The sequence below is a fragment of the Phalaenopsis equestris genome, unplaced genomic scaffold (genome assembly GCF_001263595.1).
Source record: "Phalaenopsis equestris unplaced genomic scaffold, ASM126359v1 Scaffold000399, whole genome shotgun sequence".
Classification (NCBI taxonomy): domain Eukaryota; kingdom Viridiplantae; phylum Streptophyta; class Magnoliopsida; order Asparagales; family Orchidaceae; genus Phalaenopsis; species Phalaenopsis equestris.
In genome coordinates, this window is record NW_018164841.1 from 958,222 (window position 1) to 976,839 (window position 18,618).

Here is an 18,618-nt window from a genome sequence, read left to right on the forward strand (position 1 = left end):
TTTAATTTTATATTTGTGACCTTTTATATATCCATATGTTTTATTTTTTTTAATTAAAATAATAATATTTCTTATGCGATATAAAATATTTAGGAGATTTAATGTAAATAAATAAGAACTTGGTCGTATGTATGCAAATGCCCCTAAAATTAAATTGCCTAGCGTTTCTCCCCGGTCATACTGTTCACATTTTCCTCGCCCCACGGCCCCCGCTTTCTATTCCTCATGGATCTTGCATTCATGGCGGCGGCCCCCCCCCCCCCCCCCGCCACTCTCGCTTCTCTCCCCTTCCTTCCTCTTGCTACAAATCCCTACAAACCGCATCTTCTCTCTTCTTAGATGCTGAACCCACCTCCACATCCTCAACCTCGTCCAACTCTCCTTCCTCGCACCTTCCATCATCGATATCATCCCTTCTCTTCTCCGCTCAGTCCCTCTTCGCCGCCACCCAAATCCACACCAATCTCATCAAATCCGGCATCCTCTTCTCCATCCACACAATTCGCCACCATCTCATCTCTTTATACTCATACTGTCGTCTCCCTTCCTCCGCCTTCAAACTGTTCGACGAAATTCCCCAACCTGGCGTCGTATCCTGGTCCTTCCTCATTTCTGCTTACACCCGCAACGGCCAATGGCGGGAATCACTGCTTTCCTTCTCCAAGATGCGATCTTCCGGCGTTGGCTGCAATGAGTTCACTCTTCCTTCCGTCCTCAAGGCCTGCTCGGCCTTGTCCGATTTCACTGCCAGCAGTCAAATTCATGCCATCGCAGTTCTGGCTGGATTTGAATCTGACCCATTTGTGGCAAACACCCTTATTATGTTTTATGCTGATTTTGGTAAGATCTTCGACTGTCAGAAGCTGTTCGATGCCATTAACGGCAGAAATGTGGTGTCTTGGAACGCATTGTTTTCTGCTTATGTGAAGAACGATCAGCACAATATAGCTGTTGAGTTTTTTAGAGATATGGTGGCGACTGGAATGAGGCCAAACGAATATGGCTTTTCTATTGTCTTAAACGCCTGCACGGGCTCTTATGACTTGGATCGTGGGAGGATTGTTCATGGTTATCTGATTCGGCTCGCCTACGAATCCGACAGATTTACTGCTAATGCACTTCTGGATTTCTACGCAAAATTGGGGGATATTGACTCTGCCTCTCTCGTTTTTGAAGAGATATCTCAGCCTGATATTGTTTCATGGAATGCTTTCATCTCCGGTTGTGTTCTTCAGGGGAAGGATATTCTAGCCATGAACCTGTTCAACCAAATGAAAGAGTCAGCAATGCTACCTAATGAGTTCACTCTATCTAGCATTCTTAAGGCTTCTGCTGGGACTACAATGTTGGATTTGGGTCAGCAAATTCACGCCTTTATGATCAAATCTGGCAACGATTCCGATATTTTCATTGGCGTCGGGCTCGTAGATTTATACGCAAAGTGTGAGCACAATGGCGACTCATTGAAAGCCTTCAACTTGATGCAAGTTCATGATTTGGTTGCATGGAATGCCATCATCTCTGGTTACTCTCACAACAATAATGATTCAGAAGCTCTCTCACTTTTTTCAAGCATGAGGAAGGATGGATTTGGATTCAACAGGACCACTCTGGCATCAGTTCTTAAGTCTGTTGCTAATTCACAGGCATCCACAGCTTGTAAACAAACTCATACTCTTGCGATAAAAGCCGGGTTTCTCTTGGACCAACATGTAGCAAATGGTCTTGTTGATGCTTATGGAAAGTGTGGTTCGTTAGAAGATGCAGGGAAAGCCTTCCATGAATGTCCCTCTGGTGATATAGTCTCCTTCACATCAATGATAACTGCTCTTTCACAAAGCGGGGAAGGTGAGGAAGCCATGAAGCTGTTCCATGCGATGCGCGAAATGGATCTAAAACCAGATTCATTTGTGTGCAGCAGCCTTCTGAACTCTTGTGCAAACCTATCCGCCTCCGAGCAAGGCAAACAGATTCATACTCATGTCGTTAAGATGGGTTTTGTGCTCGATAATTTCGCCAGTAATGCGCTTGTAAACATGTATGCTAAGTGTGGAAGCATAGAGGATGCAACCTCAGCCTTCTCTGAGATTCCTGAGAGGGGAATCGTCTCATGGTCCGCCATGATTGGGGGTCTGGCGCAGCATGGCCATGGAAAGAAGGCCTTAGACTATTTCTATGGAATGCTCAATGAAGGCGTGCCTCCCAATCACATTACACTAACTAGTGTTCTCTGTGCCTGCAACTATGGTGGTTTGGTTACAGAGGCTGAGAAATATTTTAACTCGATGGAGGAGATGTTCGGCATCGAACGAACCTTGGAACATTACGCGTGCATGGTTGATATTTTGGGCCGTGCGGGGAGATTGAGATCGGCAATGGAGCTCGTCGAAAGCATGCCGTTCGAAGCAAATGCTGCCATTTGGGGGGCTCTGCTGGGGGCTTCCAGAGTTCATAACAATGTTGAAATAGGCATGAAAGCAGCTGAGATGCTGCTCATTCTAGAGCCAGAGAAGTCTGGAACACATGTGATCCTCGCCAATATTTATGCTTCAGCTGGAATGTGGAATGAAGTTGCGGGCATGAGAAAACTGATGAGGGAAACCATGGTGAAGAAGGAACCTGGGGTGAGTTGGATTGAAGTGAAAGACAAAGTTCACACCTTTTTTGTTGGAGATAGAAGCCATGAGAGGAGGGAAGAGATTTATGCTAAGTTGGAGGAATTGGGTGATTTGATGAACAAAGCTGGGTATGTTCCTTTGGTGGAAACTGACCTCCATTATGTGGAGAAGTGGGAGAAGGAGACTCTTCTTCTACAGCATAGTGAAAAGCTTGCAGTTGCCTTTGGGCTGATAAGCACCCCTGCGAGCGCTCCCATTAGAATCATGAAGAACCTTAGGGTTTGTAGAGATTGCCATGAGGCATTTAAGTTTATTTGTAAGATAACTGAGAGGAAAATAATTCTTAGGGACATCAACAGATTCCATCATTTTCAGGAGGGGGCATGCTCTTGTGGGGATTATTGGTGAATACTTATAGTAGCATTCGTTTGATGCTAATTTTCATGGAATTTTTTTAATCTTTTGTTAAATATTTTGGAAGACTTTTAGCATTTACAGATTTGAATCTATTCACACATCTTTTTAACTCTTGGTAGTTCTGGTTTGGTTTTAGCTGGATGTTGTCCAAAGCTGGCGTTATGTTTTGGTCACTCGTGTCATTTGCAGACAATGCTTGTTGCATAATATTTATAGAAAAGTAAAAAATAATAATAATAAACCCTAATTTTCTCCAACCAATGTTTGGAATGAGTGCTTCAACCATGGGACGAAACTGTCAAGTTTGAAAGGCCACCATTTTGATTCTGTGAAGATATCTAGTTAGAATTTCTTGACCAAAATTTAGTCAAAAATGACTCTTGAAGTTATTGATTAGCTTCCAGTTAAAGAAGAAAATCAAATGATCGCATAGCACTTGAAAATCAGCTTTATTTTACAAGCTGAATTGTTGTTTATGTGAAACCACATAAATTATATAAGTTTTGATTGGAAACTTCAATCTAGATAAGTAATTTTAGGGGCATTTACATGCATATCACCGAATTCCTATGCATTTACATATCTAACAACTAAACATCATTGTTTTACATTTATACAACCTAAATATTTCACACCACATCAAAAATGTTGTCAGATGTGCAAGTGCATAAGAATTGAGTGAGTTTTATGCAGGTAAATCTTCCTTAATTTTAGTGATTTTGATTGATATTTGAAGTTACTTTTAAAGCTTTATCATATTAGAATCTTCAAAATAAAACTTGTATAATTATTTTAAGTAATGCATCGACCAAAAACTCTGCACAAATTGCATGAGAATATAAGATAAATTGGCTTATCTACAACAGCATTGTTATATGTTGATGTCACTACTTATAAAAATAATTGTGTTAGTGTTTTATTATAAGTTTGTCTTTGTTGAGTATACTGCAAGAAATGCCATTATCAATTTAACAAAATCAGGGGGTTATTTTTTGTGTTCTATCATTGTATTATTTTAAGAGAGCAACTCACCATACAACAAATAAACTTCATCCCAACATATTATTTATCAAAAAGGCTTTGGATAAAGAATACATGTCACACATTGCCTTTATTTTTGAGACTCCTAGCATCATGAAAATTAAATGAGGTAAATATTGATCAATTATTCATTGCTATTCTCACTTGTTTATATTTTAAAACTCCGAATGAAATCATTTTGCATGAGTACTGACCATAAATTTATGATGTTAACAATATTATTGAAAGGATGGATAGCATGATGAGCTCTATTCATTCTATGCTATTCACAAGCATCATGTTGGGAGAGATAAAAATGAAAATTATATTTCTTGAATGGGCACGTCAATGAAATTGCAAAATAAGCATAATTTAGTTGGCATTCTTTTTTATTTATATGATTTTATAGATTCTAGTTCAATTGTGGCACCTTAAAACTTTGAGTTTGAAATATGCTTAGAAGAATTTTATGCCAAGTGCCTAGATTCTAAATTTGATATACTAAAAGGTTGCAAAATGCTCTCCATGTAATTTAAAAATCTTTCAAAAATATCAAGAAATGCTCACTATATCCATCATAATAGTAGCTTCAAAATCAACTTTTTAGTATGGATGAATAAACAGTTATATTTCACACCAACAAAAAAAAAACACACACACCCACACACACACACACATAATGCCTTAGTTCACATTGAAAATTAAATTCAATAAGCTTACAAATCATCAAAAGAGCCAATAGAAAGTCATTTAATCACCATATCATACTTCTTACTGCAATGCATATGTAATATTTAACTTAGCTGTTATAATTTTAATCTAACTTCAAAGTTGTACATTAAAAATGTGTTTGCACGAATCTTAAAGATATATAGAGGTCGCCCTCCAATGACTACCCTTAACTGCGCGCCCAACTTTCTCATACCGGGAGGATAATACCTCGAAGGCAAATAAGAGGAGTTAGACTTCTAAGAAGTCTAACTGACCAGGCTCATGAATACAAATCTGACGCTCTCCATCCAGGAAAGACCAAATGGACAAAACAAACCGTCTATTCCAGAGTAATTGGCACCAGTCCCAGCATACTGCCACCTGGTTTGGTAGCCACCCAACCTAGGGGTCTCCAGGAGTAATTCTCTCCTGGCCTAATGGCCACCGAACCTCATAGCCGCCCGACTTAGTGGCCAGTCGGCCCCTTCCGACTGGAGATTTGTGGCCCCCATGTGCCATATTTATGTATAGAATGAAATACCACTGCCGCCCCTGCGTACTCTAGAGGTACATCATGTAATTGTACGAAAACTCATTCATATAAATAAATGTTCCATTTCATGAATAAAGGTTACAAAAATTTATTGTACATTACTCTAATATTGTTCTCTTTTCTCTTTCTCTCTTCCTTCTCTCTTCCTTCAGCGTTTTATCCCTTAGATGCATCTCCTAGATAGTTTTGGATTCAACATTTAGGGCCTCTCATGAACAACATCCCACTCCTTAGGGCATTGGCTGAAAAGAAAAGAATATATACATAATTCCTTTTTTTTTAAATTTTAATTTTTTTATTTAAGTGCCTCAATTAACATTCTTTTTGCTAGTGTACAGAACCTCAAAAATATGGAGTGTCCTTCCTAAGTAATAATGAAGTTTTCAAAAGCGCTCAATCAATCCATTTTACGATCCAAGGTCATTGACGACTAAAAATTACTGCAAAGTAATTCAGCTACAAAACAAAAATATACGCATTAAGTAATAATACAATTAAAGATTATCGTGTATTGATCCCACGAGGAAAGAGTTAAGAATTATTCTGGGCAGCAAATCTCTAGTTTACTATACTTCTAAACCTAGTTTAGCATGATCACAAATAAGAGATGGTTTCCTAAAATCTTACTTAAAAGCGAAAACAAAAGATAACGTGTTTGGAAAAGACGAGAAAAAAATGACAGAGAAATCTTACCGTTCTTCAAGGTGTGTGAGGCTCGCGCCCCTGTGATTTAAGTAATGTGGTGATTCATGGATTTACTAAAATTTCCACTATGTAATTATTGTCAACAGGGATAGAAAACTCTCCTTATATCTATGTCTAGGTAAAAAAATGCTAGAATTCATGAAATTAAGACTTTTTCAATCCCTATGACATCTCATAGATTTGTTCAAATCCCTTTTCTAAGTTGAAAAACCCAGATAAAATATGTTTATTATTATTTGGATTTTGTGGTTAACCATTTCATTCCTCTGTGCAATGGGCAGAAGTCGCAGATCACAAAATATGTTAACATCCAAATTGATAAGATCATGAATAAATGAAACTCTATAGTTAACACAACAACAAAAAACCCTAATGTCTTACGAAAATATACAGAGAAAGAAATCATACGAGAAAATCACAAAAATCACATGTCATGAATCACAAAAGCACGAAAGGAAATTTAGCTACACATATTGGAAAGAATGAGGGAAAAACTTTCCATTGAACTCATCATTGCAAGTAAAACAGAAAGTAAAAACTTATAATACCAAGTGTTCCTTCTTCTACAACAACTAACCCCTCTCTCATACAAAACCTCCTAGAAAATATTGAAAAAATACAAAATGGAAAATATGGAAAAACACCAATACCACCTCAACCTCAAGGGAGGAAGAGAATCCTAAGGAAAACTCTCCAAAATCTCTTTCTAGTGGTTTCCAACTCTCCTCTCCTCCAAAGTCCAAGAAGAACACAAGAATGTCTTTATAGATTAATTGATGAATTTGGTAAGAAAATTTCTTGCCAAAATAAATTTCCACTCCGTTAGTGTGGTCACGTCGAGCTTCTTAAGTGAGCAGTGTGGTCACGCCTGTACTAGCATGGCCATGTCGCAAGCGTGACTACGTAGTGGGTCTGCATTTCTGGCATGGTAATGTCGAATCTAGGTAGCGTGGTCACACCATTGCTATCGATCATTTGGTGTGGCCACACCTCTCCTAGGTGTGGCCACGTCGCTTTAGGCCGCTTTTACATCAAATTTTCACATTCTAAAATGTTCATATTCAACACCTATAACCTATACAACATCAACAAAGTCTTTCTAAAGCGTAAATCTATGATAAATACCTAAAAATAATAGGTAAAATACAAGGTAAAATGCAGGTGAAATAACATAATATTGATGCATGTCAACACCCCCAAACTTACCTCATTGCTTGCCCTTAAGTAATCTCATAACTCAGTTGGGGTAACATGAGAGGCCCATGAGAAAAACAAGTACTCATGTAGGTTTCCAATCTAGTCAGTTTGTTCATCAAAATCAAATAAAAGTGTTTAAATGTCATTTCAGGGTCAATTATTCTTAATGATTAATAACTTAATCTTTTCTTTAATTTCCTTCGTTCTGCCCTTAAGAATTTCCAAATATTCTTAAATTGATGTTTAAAATAACTTCACTATCCTCTAATGTATTTAACATAATTTCAGTGAAATTTACCTAACTTAATCCTACTTAACTTTTCTCATCAGGATAACACTAAATATGTTTCATTAGAGAATCATGAAAAAGTATTATCACCTAAGTTCTACTAGACACCCTCCGGTTCATTATTTCTTTAAATTTGTTGTGTCAACCTCAAGCTTCTATAGGATTTTTACTTTTTTTACTTTGTCTTGTTCTTTTTTTGTTTTTTTTTTCTTTTTTTCTTTCTTCTGAAAATTATTATATCTGTCGGTAACATTTTTCTTCTTTTATTTTAATTATGAAGATGGTTAGTGTTCTTTAAGCAATAAATCTCAAAAGAATGATTGTCTAATGTCACTCATTTAAGTTTTCATTTTAGTTAAAAATTAAGACAACATTAATTGGTTAAAAAAAATGGAAAAGATTTAAAACATCTTTGGTTTGCTACTTAATATTTTAATTACAACTTATTGATAATTTTGAAGTTTCCTTAAGAACAATTAGAAGTTGTTAAGTTTTGAAACCTAATTATTAAAACATTAAGGTTAATCTTTTCTAAATGTCATTTTTCCATTTTAAAAGAATATTTGATAAGCATGTTGAATTAATCAGAATTTCTAGTAGGAGTTACCTTATTAATATTAAATATTTTACTGAGTTATGTGAACTACTCTTAGACTCGCAAAAAGGCAAATAGTTTTCCCCAAACTTTTTTTTTCAATAACATATGTAACATGCACATAAAAATAAACATGGGTACATTAAGTAAGTGCAGGAAAGGGTTAATAGATGAGCAGTCACAATAATTTCAAAATACTAGCATGTGAAATATGTAACAATACATAAATTAGAAGAGGTACAAAAGTACAACAAAAGCAAAAATTGAGGTTCTTGACTCCTATCCCACTATCTAGGATTAACTACTCTGTAGAGGGATAAGACTCAAAATTAAAACAAATTTCAAAGTATATTTTAAAACACAGGTAGAAAGTAAAAACATGTTTAACACATAAGTTAACACTTGAGTAGTCTCTCAAGATAGCATTTGGTTTAACATCATCAGCCTGACAAAAAAGGCACCCTCCAAGATCAAAATTCCACTTTAGTAATCCCCGATCAATTACCCAATATTTTGTTGGTCCTGAAGTTTTTACTAAGTCCTCAAATTTTAATTTTTCTTGCAACATTTTCATCTCAGTTCGATGGTAGTCTTCTCAAGAGTATGTAGAGGATTTATTTAGATGATCATTCTTAAGTGTATTTTCTAAATAAAGAATTCTCTCAATTAATTTTTCTTTTCTCATATCAGTGTTTTCCTCACAAGTTAGAAGAAATTGGTCCCTAAGATAATTTAATGTCACCTAAATTTTGGATTGGGTTCTCTGTTGGTTTTGTTAGGTTTTGGATCTAATTCTACAGGGTCACTCTCCTGTCTATGACCATTTTTGAACTCTTCTCATTGGGGCAAACCTATGAGTGATACTATAGGCTCAACTATATCCCTCACAATGCTTGGGGGTGCCTTGAAAAGAAGAGCACATTCTTCCTCAATCACCATCCAACCAAATTCATCCAATTAGCTATGCTCTTTCGGGATCAACTCTTCGGATTCAAAGTTATGGCCCTCTTCTACACCTGACATCCCTTGGGGTCATTTCTTAATAGGTTAGTTAACTGTCAAACTTGATTTTCTATGTTTCTAAGGACATTAGCCTAGCTTTGTAACACCTTCCAATACTCATTTTTTTCAAAGTACTCACCATCCTGGTTAGCCCAACTTTCTATAAGATCGACTTGGGTGTTCTCCCATTGTTAGTTGTTTACACTATGGTTATTATTGTTTCAACTGAAGCTTTGGTAGGCCGACCAACTTTGGGTGCAGGTGTTAGATTCATTCTTCAAATTTACTACCAATTCTTCTAACAACAGGTTATCCTCCCTAAATTGGGGTTTCAAGGTGACTTCCCAAGGTTTAGTATGGCAAATGTGGTCCTTGCCCCAGCCATTCCAACTTTCTACATGATTGGTTTGGAGGCACCACCAGTGTTTGTTTCCTATACTAGGTTCATTAATAGTCTAATTAAAGTTTTGGTAAGTTAACCAACTTTAGTTGTTGGTGATGAAATATGGTTCATCAAACCTAGTGTTCAAAATTCATGTGAAAGCTAACCATCATGGGGTTGGTATACTCCTAAAAAGGTATAAGATGGTTTTCCTAGGGTTTGTCATTTTAAAGTGTTCAATTTTTTTTTCTTTTTTTGGCTTTTTATTTTTTCAATTTTTTTTTATTTTTCAACATCTGCAAGAAAAACGTAGCAACAATACAAGTGCAAAAAAAAAAAAAAATGAAATAAACAATAAAAAGAAAAAAAATAAAAATTACTAAGCCTATATTCTCAGCAATTCAACTAAAATTCTCGTAAAATCAGAACTCTTCTTTAAAGCATTTCCCTGACAACAACAACAACAACAACAATTTGAAGGTTGAAACCTTCTCACAAAGTAAGCCGACCGCACAATATAAGTATACGTGTCAAGTAATAATGCAGTTAAAGATTACTGTGTATTGATCCCACGAGAAAAGTGTTAAGAATTATTTTGGGGGGTAAATCTCTAGTTTATTATACTTCTAAACCTAGCTTAGCGTGATCACAAACAAAATGTGGTTTTCTAAAAATTCTACATAAAAGTGAAAACAAAAGTTAACGTGTTTAAAAAATATGGAAAACATCGACAGAGAAATTCTATTCTTCTTCAAGGTGTGTGAGGTGTACAACCATGTGATTTAGATAAAGTGGTGATTCGTGATTTTCCTAGACTTTCCCCTATGTGATTGTCGTCAACAGGGATATGAAGTCCTCCTTATGCCTATGTCTATATCATCAGAAGGCTAGAATCCATGAAATTGAGGTTTCCTCAATCCCCATAAGAACCCTTTAATATGTTTTGTTCCCCTTGGTAGGCTGCAAAATCCATATACAATATGTCAATTATTATCTAAATTTTGTGGTTAATCATTTTGTTTCTCTACGCAACAAGTAGGAGTCACAGATCATGAAATATGTTAACATTCTAATTGATCAGATTATGAGTAAATGAAACTCTATAGTTAACACAACTATGAAAAAGCCCCGAAGCCTTAGTAAAACATTACATGGAAAGAAATCATCCGAGAAATCCACAAAAAAAATCAAATTTCATGATTCACATGAGTGCAAAAACAAATTTAGCTATGCATGTTGGAAAGAGCACATAAAAAATATTCCATTGAACTCATATCTCATACAATAACCTCTTTAGAAAATATAAGAAAATACAAAGAAAAAAAGGTGGAAAACTCCCTTAGCACCTCAACCTCAAGAGAGAAAGAGAATCTCAGGGAAAACTCTCCAAAATCTCTATTTAGCTGTCTTCAACTCTCCTCTCCTCCAAAGGCCAACAAGAGCCCCAGAATGTTTTTATAGCTTAATCCATGAATTTGGTAAGAAAATTTCTTGTCAAAATAATTTCCCATTTTGTTTGCGTAGTCACGACAAAAAGTGGTATAATCACCCTGGGCTTCTTAATCAAGCAGTGTGGTCACATCCGATCACGGCGTGGTCAAACCACAGATAAGTATTTCTAGCATGGTGACGCCAGATCTAAGCATGGTCACGCCGCTGCTATCAATTACTTGGTGTGGTCATGGGCGCGCCACTTTAGGCAGCTTTTACGTTGGTTTTTCTCATTCTGAAATGTTCATATTCAACACTATATCCTGCATAATATCAACCAAAGCCTTTCTCAAGTGTAAATATGTGATAAATAAGTAAAAAAAAATATGTAATATGCAGGGTATAACGTAGGTGAAATCGCATAAAATTAATACATGTCAGTCATCTGGATATATTCACCGACGATTAAGCCAATTTGAGCCCTCTTTACATGTGTTGTGTTGAATGAGATCGATTGGTCCGGTTGAAGCCGTTCAATAAAGAAATGCTGAGTAGCCTTCACTTAAGTGACAACCAGAGTCCAAAAATTAGAAAGCATACATCAATCAACCAATCGCTTGCAAGAAATCTGCCATTCGGTCAAAGTCATCTGACAGACCAAATGTTGACCGACCTTCATCTAAATGGAAGTCAAAGTCTACCAGAATGACCCCTATCGTATGCCCGCCAATATGCACCAGAGAGTCTCAAATGGATGTTTTGAGCTTTGAGAAGCTAAATATGCTTCAAAATATATTCTCATGTTATTCAAGCAGACATCTTATACATGTGACATCAAAAAGTGATATAAACAGTTGCTTGAAGATAATTTTCGCCACTCGGTCGCCCGAGTACCCCTAAAGTTGATCGGATGTTGACCATATATTAAACATAACTTATTCCCCAAGTGTCAGTAAGACTTAGGATTATGTGCATAACTAGAAAATTTTTACTTATCATTTTTATGAATGAAATACATAAGTTGGAACAGAAATGCAATTTAATTATTGCGGGTGGTTTTGAATGAAGTTCACTAGGCTGTGGATCATCCAAACTATTAGTCATATAGGTTGCTTGCATCTAAACTACGAGTTGTACAGACTACTCTGCTGGTCATCTAGAATATTGGTCGTCCATGTTGTAGTTCATCTAGGCTGCAGTTTGTCCAGGTGGTTGGTCGTCAAGAATGCAGGTCATCCAGAGAGATGATCTCCCAAACTATTAGTCGTCTAGACTACAGGTTGTCCAAGCTACTATTCCTTCAAACTGCATTGATTCGGGTTTGAACAAGCTGAGCTTAATCCTCGGTTCTTCTCCTTGTGTTGGTCCTCTTATTGTTGGTGGCATGATTCATGCTCACTGCACCTTTTAGGATGTTGATTCCTTATTTGTCAGTGAATCACCCCTAAGGAATAGTGTGAGATAGGAGAGAGAGAAAGAGAGATAAATGAACAATAAAAGTATATAAATTGTGTAACCCTCTATTCATAAAATAATCTCATATTTATAGAGAAAGGGAATACAATATGTGAAATTACATTTATGTCTCTACTTTAATTAAGGTTGTAAAGCTTATTTTAGGTATTTTACGTGTGTGAGCCTAGAGCCTGGTTGTTATCTGGTTTGACTAGCTGGGATGGCGAGATATTGGTAGGTGATGTCAGCTAGCTAACATTGATAGATGTTGTCGATCGACCAGATTAGCGAGGCTTTGGAAAATGCTAAGTTGAATGGGTAAATGAGGTGTCGATCCGAAAGACTAATAAGAGCTGTGGTCGCTTAATCTTGCACTGGATGGGATTTTGACAGGATTAATTTGATTAGCTAAGTCTTGTTGATCGATTGGCATGCTAGGTTGTCGACCCCCAATCCCTGATGGGAGATTTCTGTCAACATAGCATAGCTAGGCTATAAAGCAGAAGGTGAATCATCGTAATCCAATAGGTAGATTGCTCTTAGATGAAGAGATCTTGTGGGATGGCCAATATGTTTCATTAGCTCTTAATGTTACTTTGGGAGACCGTCGGATATCTCTGAAGCAACTGGATAACCCAAGGGGGTAGCTTCTCGAGTAGGTTTCATCATGGTGATAAGCTCAGGTTATCCCTCTCCTCGTATCTGGATGAGCGCTTCTAAGGCTGTAATCGAGCCAAGCCGAGTATATCATTCTTCAGACTTGGCTTGGTATAATATAAGTTGATTATGTTTGACTTGAACTTGTGTCGTGCTTTCATATGTTGTTCAAGCTTGATTTGTTTAAGTTTATCAATGTTCAAACTATATTTATTTACGACAAGTGAACAAGTACACAAATGAGCTAATAAACGAGCTAAAAATTCAAACGAGAATTTAGATTTTCATATAAAAAATATAATAAATAATTTAGCAATTCTAACTAAATGTACTAATTTGTTGATTATAAGCTCTAAAATATATAAAATTTACTTCTTAGCTACATAATTCTTGATGTGTACTAGAAAATTCGTGGCGGTAGAGTAATGGATTATCGTCTTAGCATTGCGCAAAGATTCAACACACACTCAGATGAAAATGAATCAAACTGTGATGACACCAGAAGTTTTTACGTGGAAAACCCATAAAGGGGAAAAACTACGGAGCCTGATGACCCAGTTGTAAAAATCCATTATAAGTTGATGATTACAAATGCCCCTTGTCCCATAGGCGGGAAAGGGTTACTAGGTTTCTAAGTCACAACGTCGACTGACGAAGTCCAGTCAGCAGTGGTCGAGGAAGGTCGGTGGTGAATGACAGTAATTGATGACGGACAGCGGTGGTCGATTGAGGTCAACGGTGGCTGACGAAGTCGATGACGATCAACGGTGGTAGGCAGAGGTCAGCGGTGATTAACGGTGGCCGGCGGTGGTTGATAGAGGTCGGCAGAGATGGTCGAAGGTCAGTGGTGGTCGACATTAATCGGTGACGGTTAGCGGTGGTCGATGGAGGTCAGCGGTGGATGACGAAAGTCGATGACAGTCGACGGTGGTCAGCAGAGGTCAGTGGTGATCAGCGGTGATTAACGGTGGCCGACGGTGGTTGACAGAGTTTGGTGGTGATGGTCGACTGTTAGTGGTGGTCGACGGTGATTGACGATGACAAGGATGATCTTGGACTTGAGCTCTTTTTCAAAGCCTTAAGTTCTCTCTTAAGCCCCCTCCTTTCGTGTGAGGGGTGAGGCTCTATTTATAGTGTTTTTGAGTGCAATTAATGCAGGAATATTAACCATTTTGATCAGATGGTCCGGAGAGCTTCCCTTGATCAGATGACATTTAATGGACATTTGAGTGTCGTAACGACGTTGGAATTGACCAATCTTGGGCTCATTGGATTCGTCTTGTCGAGATGCTCGATTCAACTATGAGCTCGCTAGATTCGACATTCGTTTGACCTTTCCGGAAATCCTTCAAAAGTGGTTTAATGATTTGATCTGGGCTTGATTTGACTCGGATTGGACTGACTTTTATATCATTAAGTCCGTCTCATCAAGCCGATCAGTTTGACTATAAGTTTGTTGAAATCGAAGCTCTGGATGGCTCTTAATCGAAGTTTGAATGTTGCTTGTTTAAAAAATTGCACCGAGATTTATGCTGGCTGATGAAAATTTGTTAGTGACGTTTCAGTTGCCCCTCTATTTTCGAGCGAAACCATTTCTTTTTCGTCCGAAAATATTAAGATATATAGACTTTTCATTTTTGTAATGCATAAAAACTTTAAATATATATACTCTATTACAATCAATATATAAAAAAAATTATTATTTATTCTGAATAGAATATTAAATTGAGCATAACTAAGTTGATAGTTCATTTTTTGCCACTTTACAGGTGGCGTGGGATCAAATCCCTCCCAACTCAATATATATATTAATTAAACCTGTGGGGCATAGTGGGGCAGGAGGCCCGAAGGAGGCTGAACGCTAAACGGGCCTCTGAACTCCCGAGTTGAACGTTGAACGGGCCTCTGGCCTCTGAACTTCTGGTAGCTGAACGGGTCTCTTGGGCTGAACGCTGATCTGAACTCCTGACAGCTGAATGTTGAACGGGCCGCAGTTGAACGGGCTGAGCAGGAATCCAAAGTGCCACAAAGCAGTCGAAATTAATTAAAGAACAGACCATTTAATGTTGAACGGGCCTCTGGTAGCTGAACGGGTTGAGCAGGAATCCGAGGGCCACAAAGCAGCCAAAATTAATTAAAGAACGGGTCATTTAATTAATTAATTAAAGAATTCTAAGGGTCACGATTGCAGCAGAATTTAAATAAAAAATAGACTTTTAAATGTATATTTTTTAAATCACAAAATGTGAAGAGTTTTTTTTTATTAATTTATTTTTTAATTAATTTCAGTCATAAAAACAAAATTTTAAAGGCTAAAAAATTGAAGGAATATGAAATGAAAAGTTTTCTTTTTTTAATAAATAACTGTTTTTTTTAATGACTAATTAATTTTATCATGAATATGAGGGGGTTTTTCAGCCTATAAATAGGCTAAGGAGAGGAGAAAAACGGTGGAGTCTCCGTCCCTGCCTAGAAGGTGATCCGGGATTTCCCAAAAGAAGAAAGTCGTCCTCATCCTGCGTAGTAGGCAAACAACGAGATCTTCTTTCTCGTTGCGGCAAAACGATGCGGTGAAGAGTTGCAATGAAAAGTTACGGTGAAATATTACGGTGAAGTGTTGCGGCGAAACATTGCGGCTAAGAGTTGCGGAACGTTGCGGTGAAGAGTTGCGGCGAAGTGCTGTGGTGAAGAGTTGTGACGAAATGTTGCGACAAAATGTTACGGTAAAGTGTTGCGGCGAAACATTGCGGCAAAGAGTTGCGGCTAAACGTTGCGGTGAAGTGTTGCGGTGAAGAGTTGCGGTGAAGTGTTGCGGCGAGGAGTTGCGGTGAAACGTCGCGGCGGAGCATCTCGGCGGGATGTCACGGCGACGGTTTGCGGTAGGACATTGCGACCATGCGACACATTGTGGTGGAGCGTTGCATATTCTGGAGGAGATTCTCGTGTTGCTCTGGCACATTATGAAAATGATGAAGAAATGATGCATTTTCTGGCTTGTAGCCTTCTGAGGTCTTTGAGTGGAGACCCTATCAATCACTTGCTCTCATGGAGTCTTTTTAGTGAGGACCCTATCCACAACTAGCTTCCCATCGAAACTTCCCACTTGGGCTCGTCTTCCAGAGGTATGGTAGCTTCTCATTGAGTCTTGCCTCTTGGGCTTGATTTTTAGGAGTACCATATCTTCCCGTCGAGTCTTGCCTCTTGGGCTCGACTTTTAGGGGTATAGCTTCTCATCCTCAAGGGGGTTTTCTACACAAAAATCTTTCGTGAGAAAATAAGAAAATTTCATTGAAATGATATTTTAAAGCAACATAAAAATTTTGCTAAAATAAAATTAAGAGTTTATAAGCCAGTCTTTTACTCAGATAATATGAGTTGCAGTTATACTTTTCATTCAACAACTCCAATAGTTCTCTTTTGGTTCCCCTCAAATTATTCTTGTAAGTAGCAACCTAGGTGATCTTGGCGTATTAGACGTTCAATTTCTTTTTTTGATTGAAAACATCTTTCTGTTGAATGTCCTTTTGCACGGTGAAAATGACAATATTGAGACTGGTCTCCATCATCTGGATTTCTTAACGGTTTTGGCCACTTGATAGTCACTTCATCCTTGATTTCCATTAAGATGTTAACACATGACGTGTTGAGTGGCGTGTATTCTTTTTCTGATCGTTGCTCATGATTCTCTTGTGGCCTAAACTTTTTTCGTTGTGAGAATTGATTGGTATCCCCAGTGTTATTCTTGCGCTTGCCCCTCAATTTCTCAAATTGTTCCTTATGAGCAATGATGGCCTCATATGCAGAGATTTGTGCCTCAAAACGGTGAACAAGGTCAACCATCTCCCGCATCAATGATGAGTAGAAAGGTCCTGGGCAGAGCCCCCCAAGGAAGACTCCTCTTATTAACTCTAGATCTACTCCCGGGATCTGCCGAGCTTCAATAGAAAACCTGCGGAAGTAATCCTTCAATAATTCTCCTTCGTAATTCTCGAGAGATGAGATGAACCCTTGATGATCCGTCTGTTTGCTATGAACTGTTCTACAAACAGTCTGTCAAGCTCATTAAAGGTTTTTACAGTGCCCCATGGCAGAGAGTAGAACCAGGTTCGAGCTTGTCCTTTAAGAGTAGCTGGGAAAACCTGACACAGAAGTGCATCAGAGTCATGTTGAATGTGCATGATAATTCAATAATGATCAATATGTTTGTAGGGGTCGGTTATCCCTTCATATATATCGATGTTCGAAAGCTTGAAGCCTGTTGGGATGGGGTGTAGGAGGACCGCATCCACTAAGGGAGAGGATTCATGTATGTTGTGGTGAGTGTAGAAACGATCATTTTTCTCTAGGAGAAACTCTTCCTGAACGAGGCATTGTAGTTCATCACGAATGAGATAATCTGAAATCGCAGGAAGATGTGAAAATGTCGGATGAGTTGCACGAGATGGATGAGTAGAACTTGCGGTATCTAAGAGTTCAACATCACGACCTGACAGAGGATGTGTTCCTTCTTGAGGAGGCGGGCCGATACGAGTTCCTCCGAGCGGTATGTTTCTCGTACGTCGCGGAGTTAATGGTGTGGGCAACAGTTGTTGAGGCCCACGTAGGAGCCATAGGATTTCTAGTTGAGACTCCTCCCTTCTATGCATTCGATCTTCTATAGAAGGACCTAAAACACCTTTGTTGGAAGGATAGCGTCTTCCAGGGCGAGAAGATGAAGAATCATGTCACCCTTGGCTTCATGATTGCTCCCTCGAATGATTGGTGTTGGAGCGGGATGCTCCATTAATACGAACATTGTGTATTGTGGCCATGTAGTAAACCGCGTAAGTACTTTAGCTATGGGATTGAAACTTTCCCACAGAACGGCGCCAAACTGATGCACTGATGCATGCTAGAAAATTCGCGACGGTAGAGTAATGGATTATCGTCTTAGCGTTGCGCGATGATTCAACACACACTCAGATGAAAATGAATCAAGTTGTGACAACACCAGAAGTGTTTACGAGGAAAACCCACAAAGGGGAAAAACCACGGGGCCTAGCCCAGTTGTAAAAATCCACTATAAGTTGATGACTACAGATGCCCCTTGTTCCACAGGCGGGAAAGGGTTACTAGCTTTCTAAGTTACAATGTCGACTGACGATGTCTAATCAGCGGTGGTCGACAAAGGTCGACGGTGATCAACGGTAATTGATGACGGTCAGCGGTGGTTGGCGACAATCGATGATTGTCGACGGTGGTCGACAGAGGTTAACAGTGATTAATGGTGGCCGGCGGTGATTGACAGAGGTCGGCGATGATGGTCGACGGTCAGTGGTGGTCGACGGTAATCGATGACGGTCAGCGGTGGTCGATGGAGGTCAGCCATGGTTGTCGACAGTCGATGACGGTCGGCGGTGGTCTGCAGAGGTCAGCAGTGATCGGTGGTGATTAACGGTGACCGGCGGTGGTTGACAGAGGTCAGCATGATGGTCGATGGTCAGTGGTGGTCGACGGCGATCGACGATGGCAAGGTTAATCTTGGGCTTAAGCTTCTTCTCAAAGCCTCAAGTTCTCTCTTAAGTCTCCTCCTTTCATGTGAGGGGT

At 38.5% G+C, this 18,618-nt stretch overlaps 1 protein-coding gene across 1 annotated transcript; it reads left to right on the forward strand.

The window, feature by feature from the left end:
• Nucleotides 1–265: 265 nt before the first annotated feature.
• On the forward strand, nt 266–3,128 carry LOC110026755 (pentatricopeptide repeat-containing protein At5g04780-like; the record flags this gene model as incomplete). The annotated part of the gene is given in 1 exon segment (XM_020727856.1): nt 266–3,128. A coding segment is annotated over 1 exon segment (2,761 nt), but the record flags the coding sequence as incomplete, so codon positions are not given.
• Nucleotides 3,129–18,618: the final 15,490 nt, after the last annotated feature.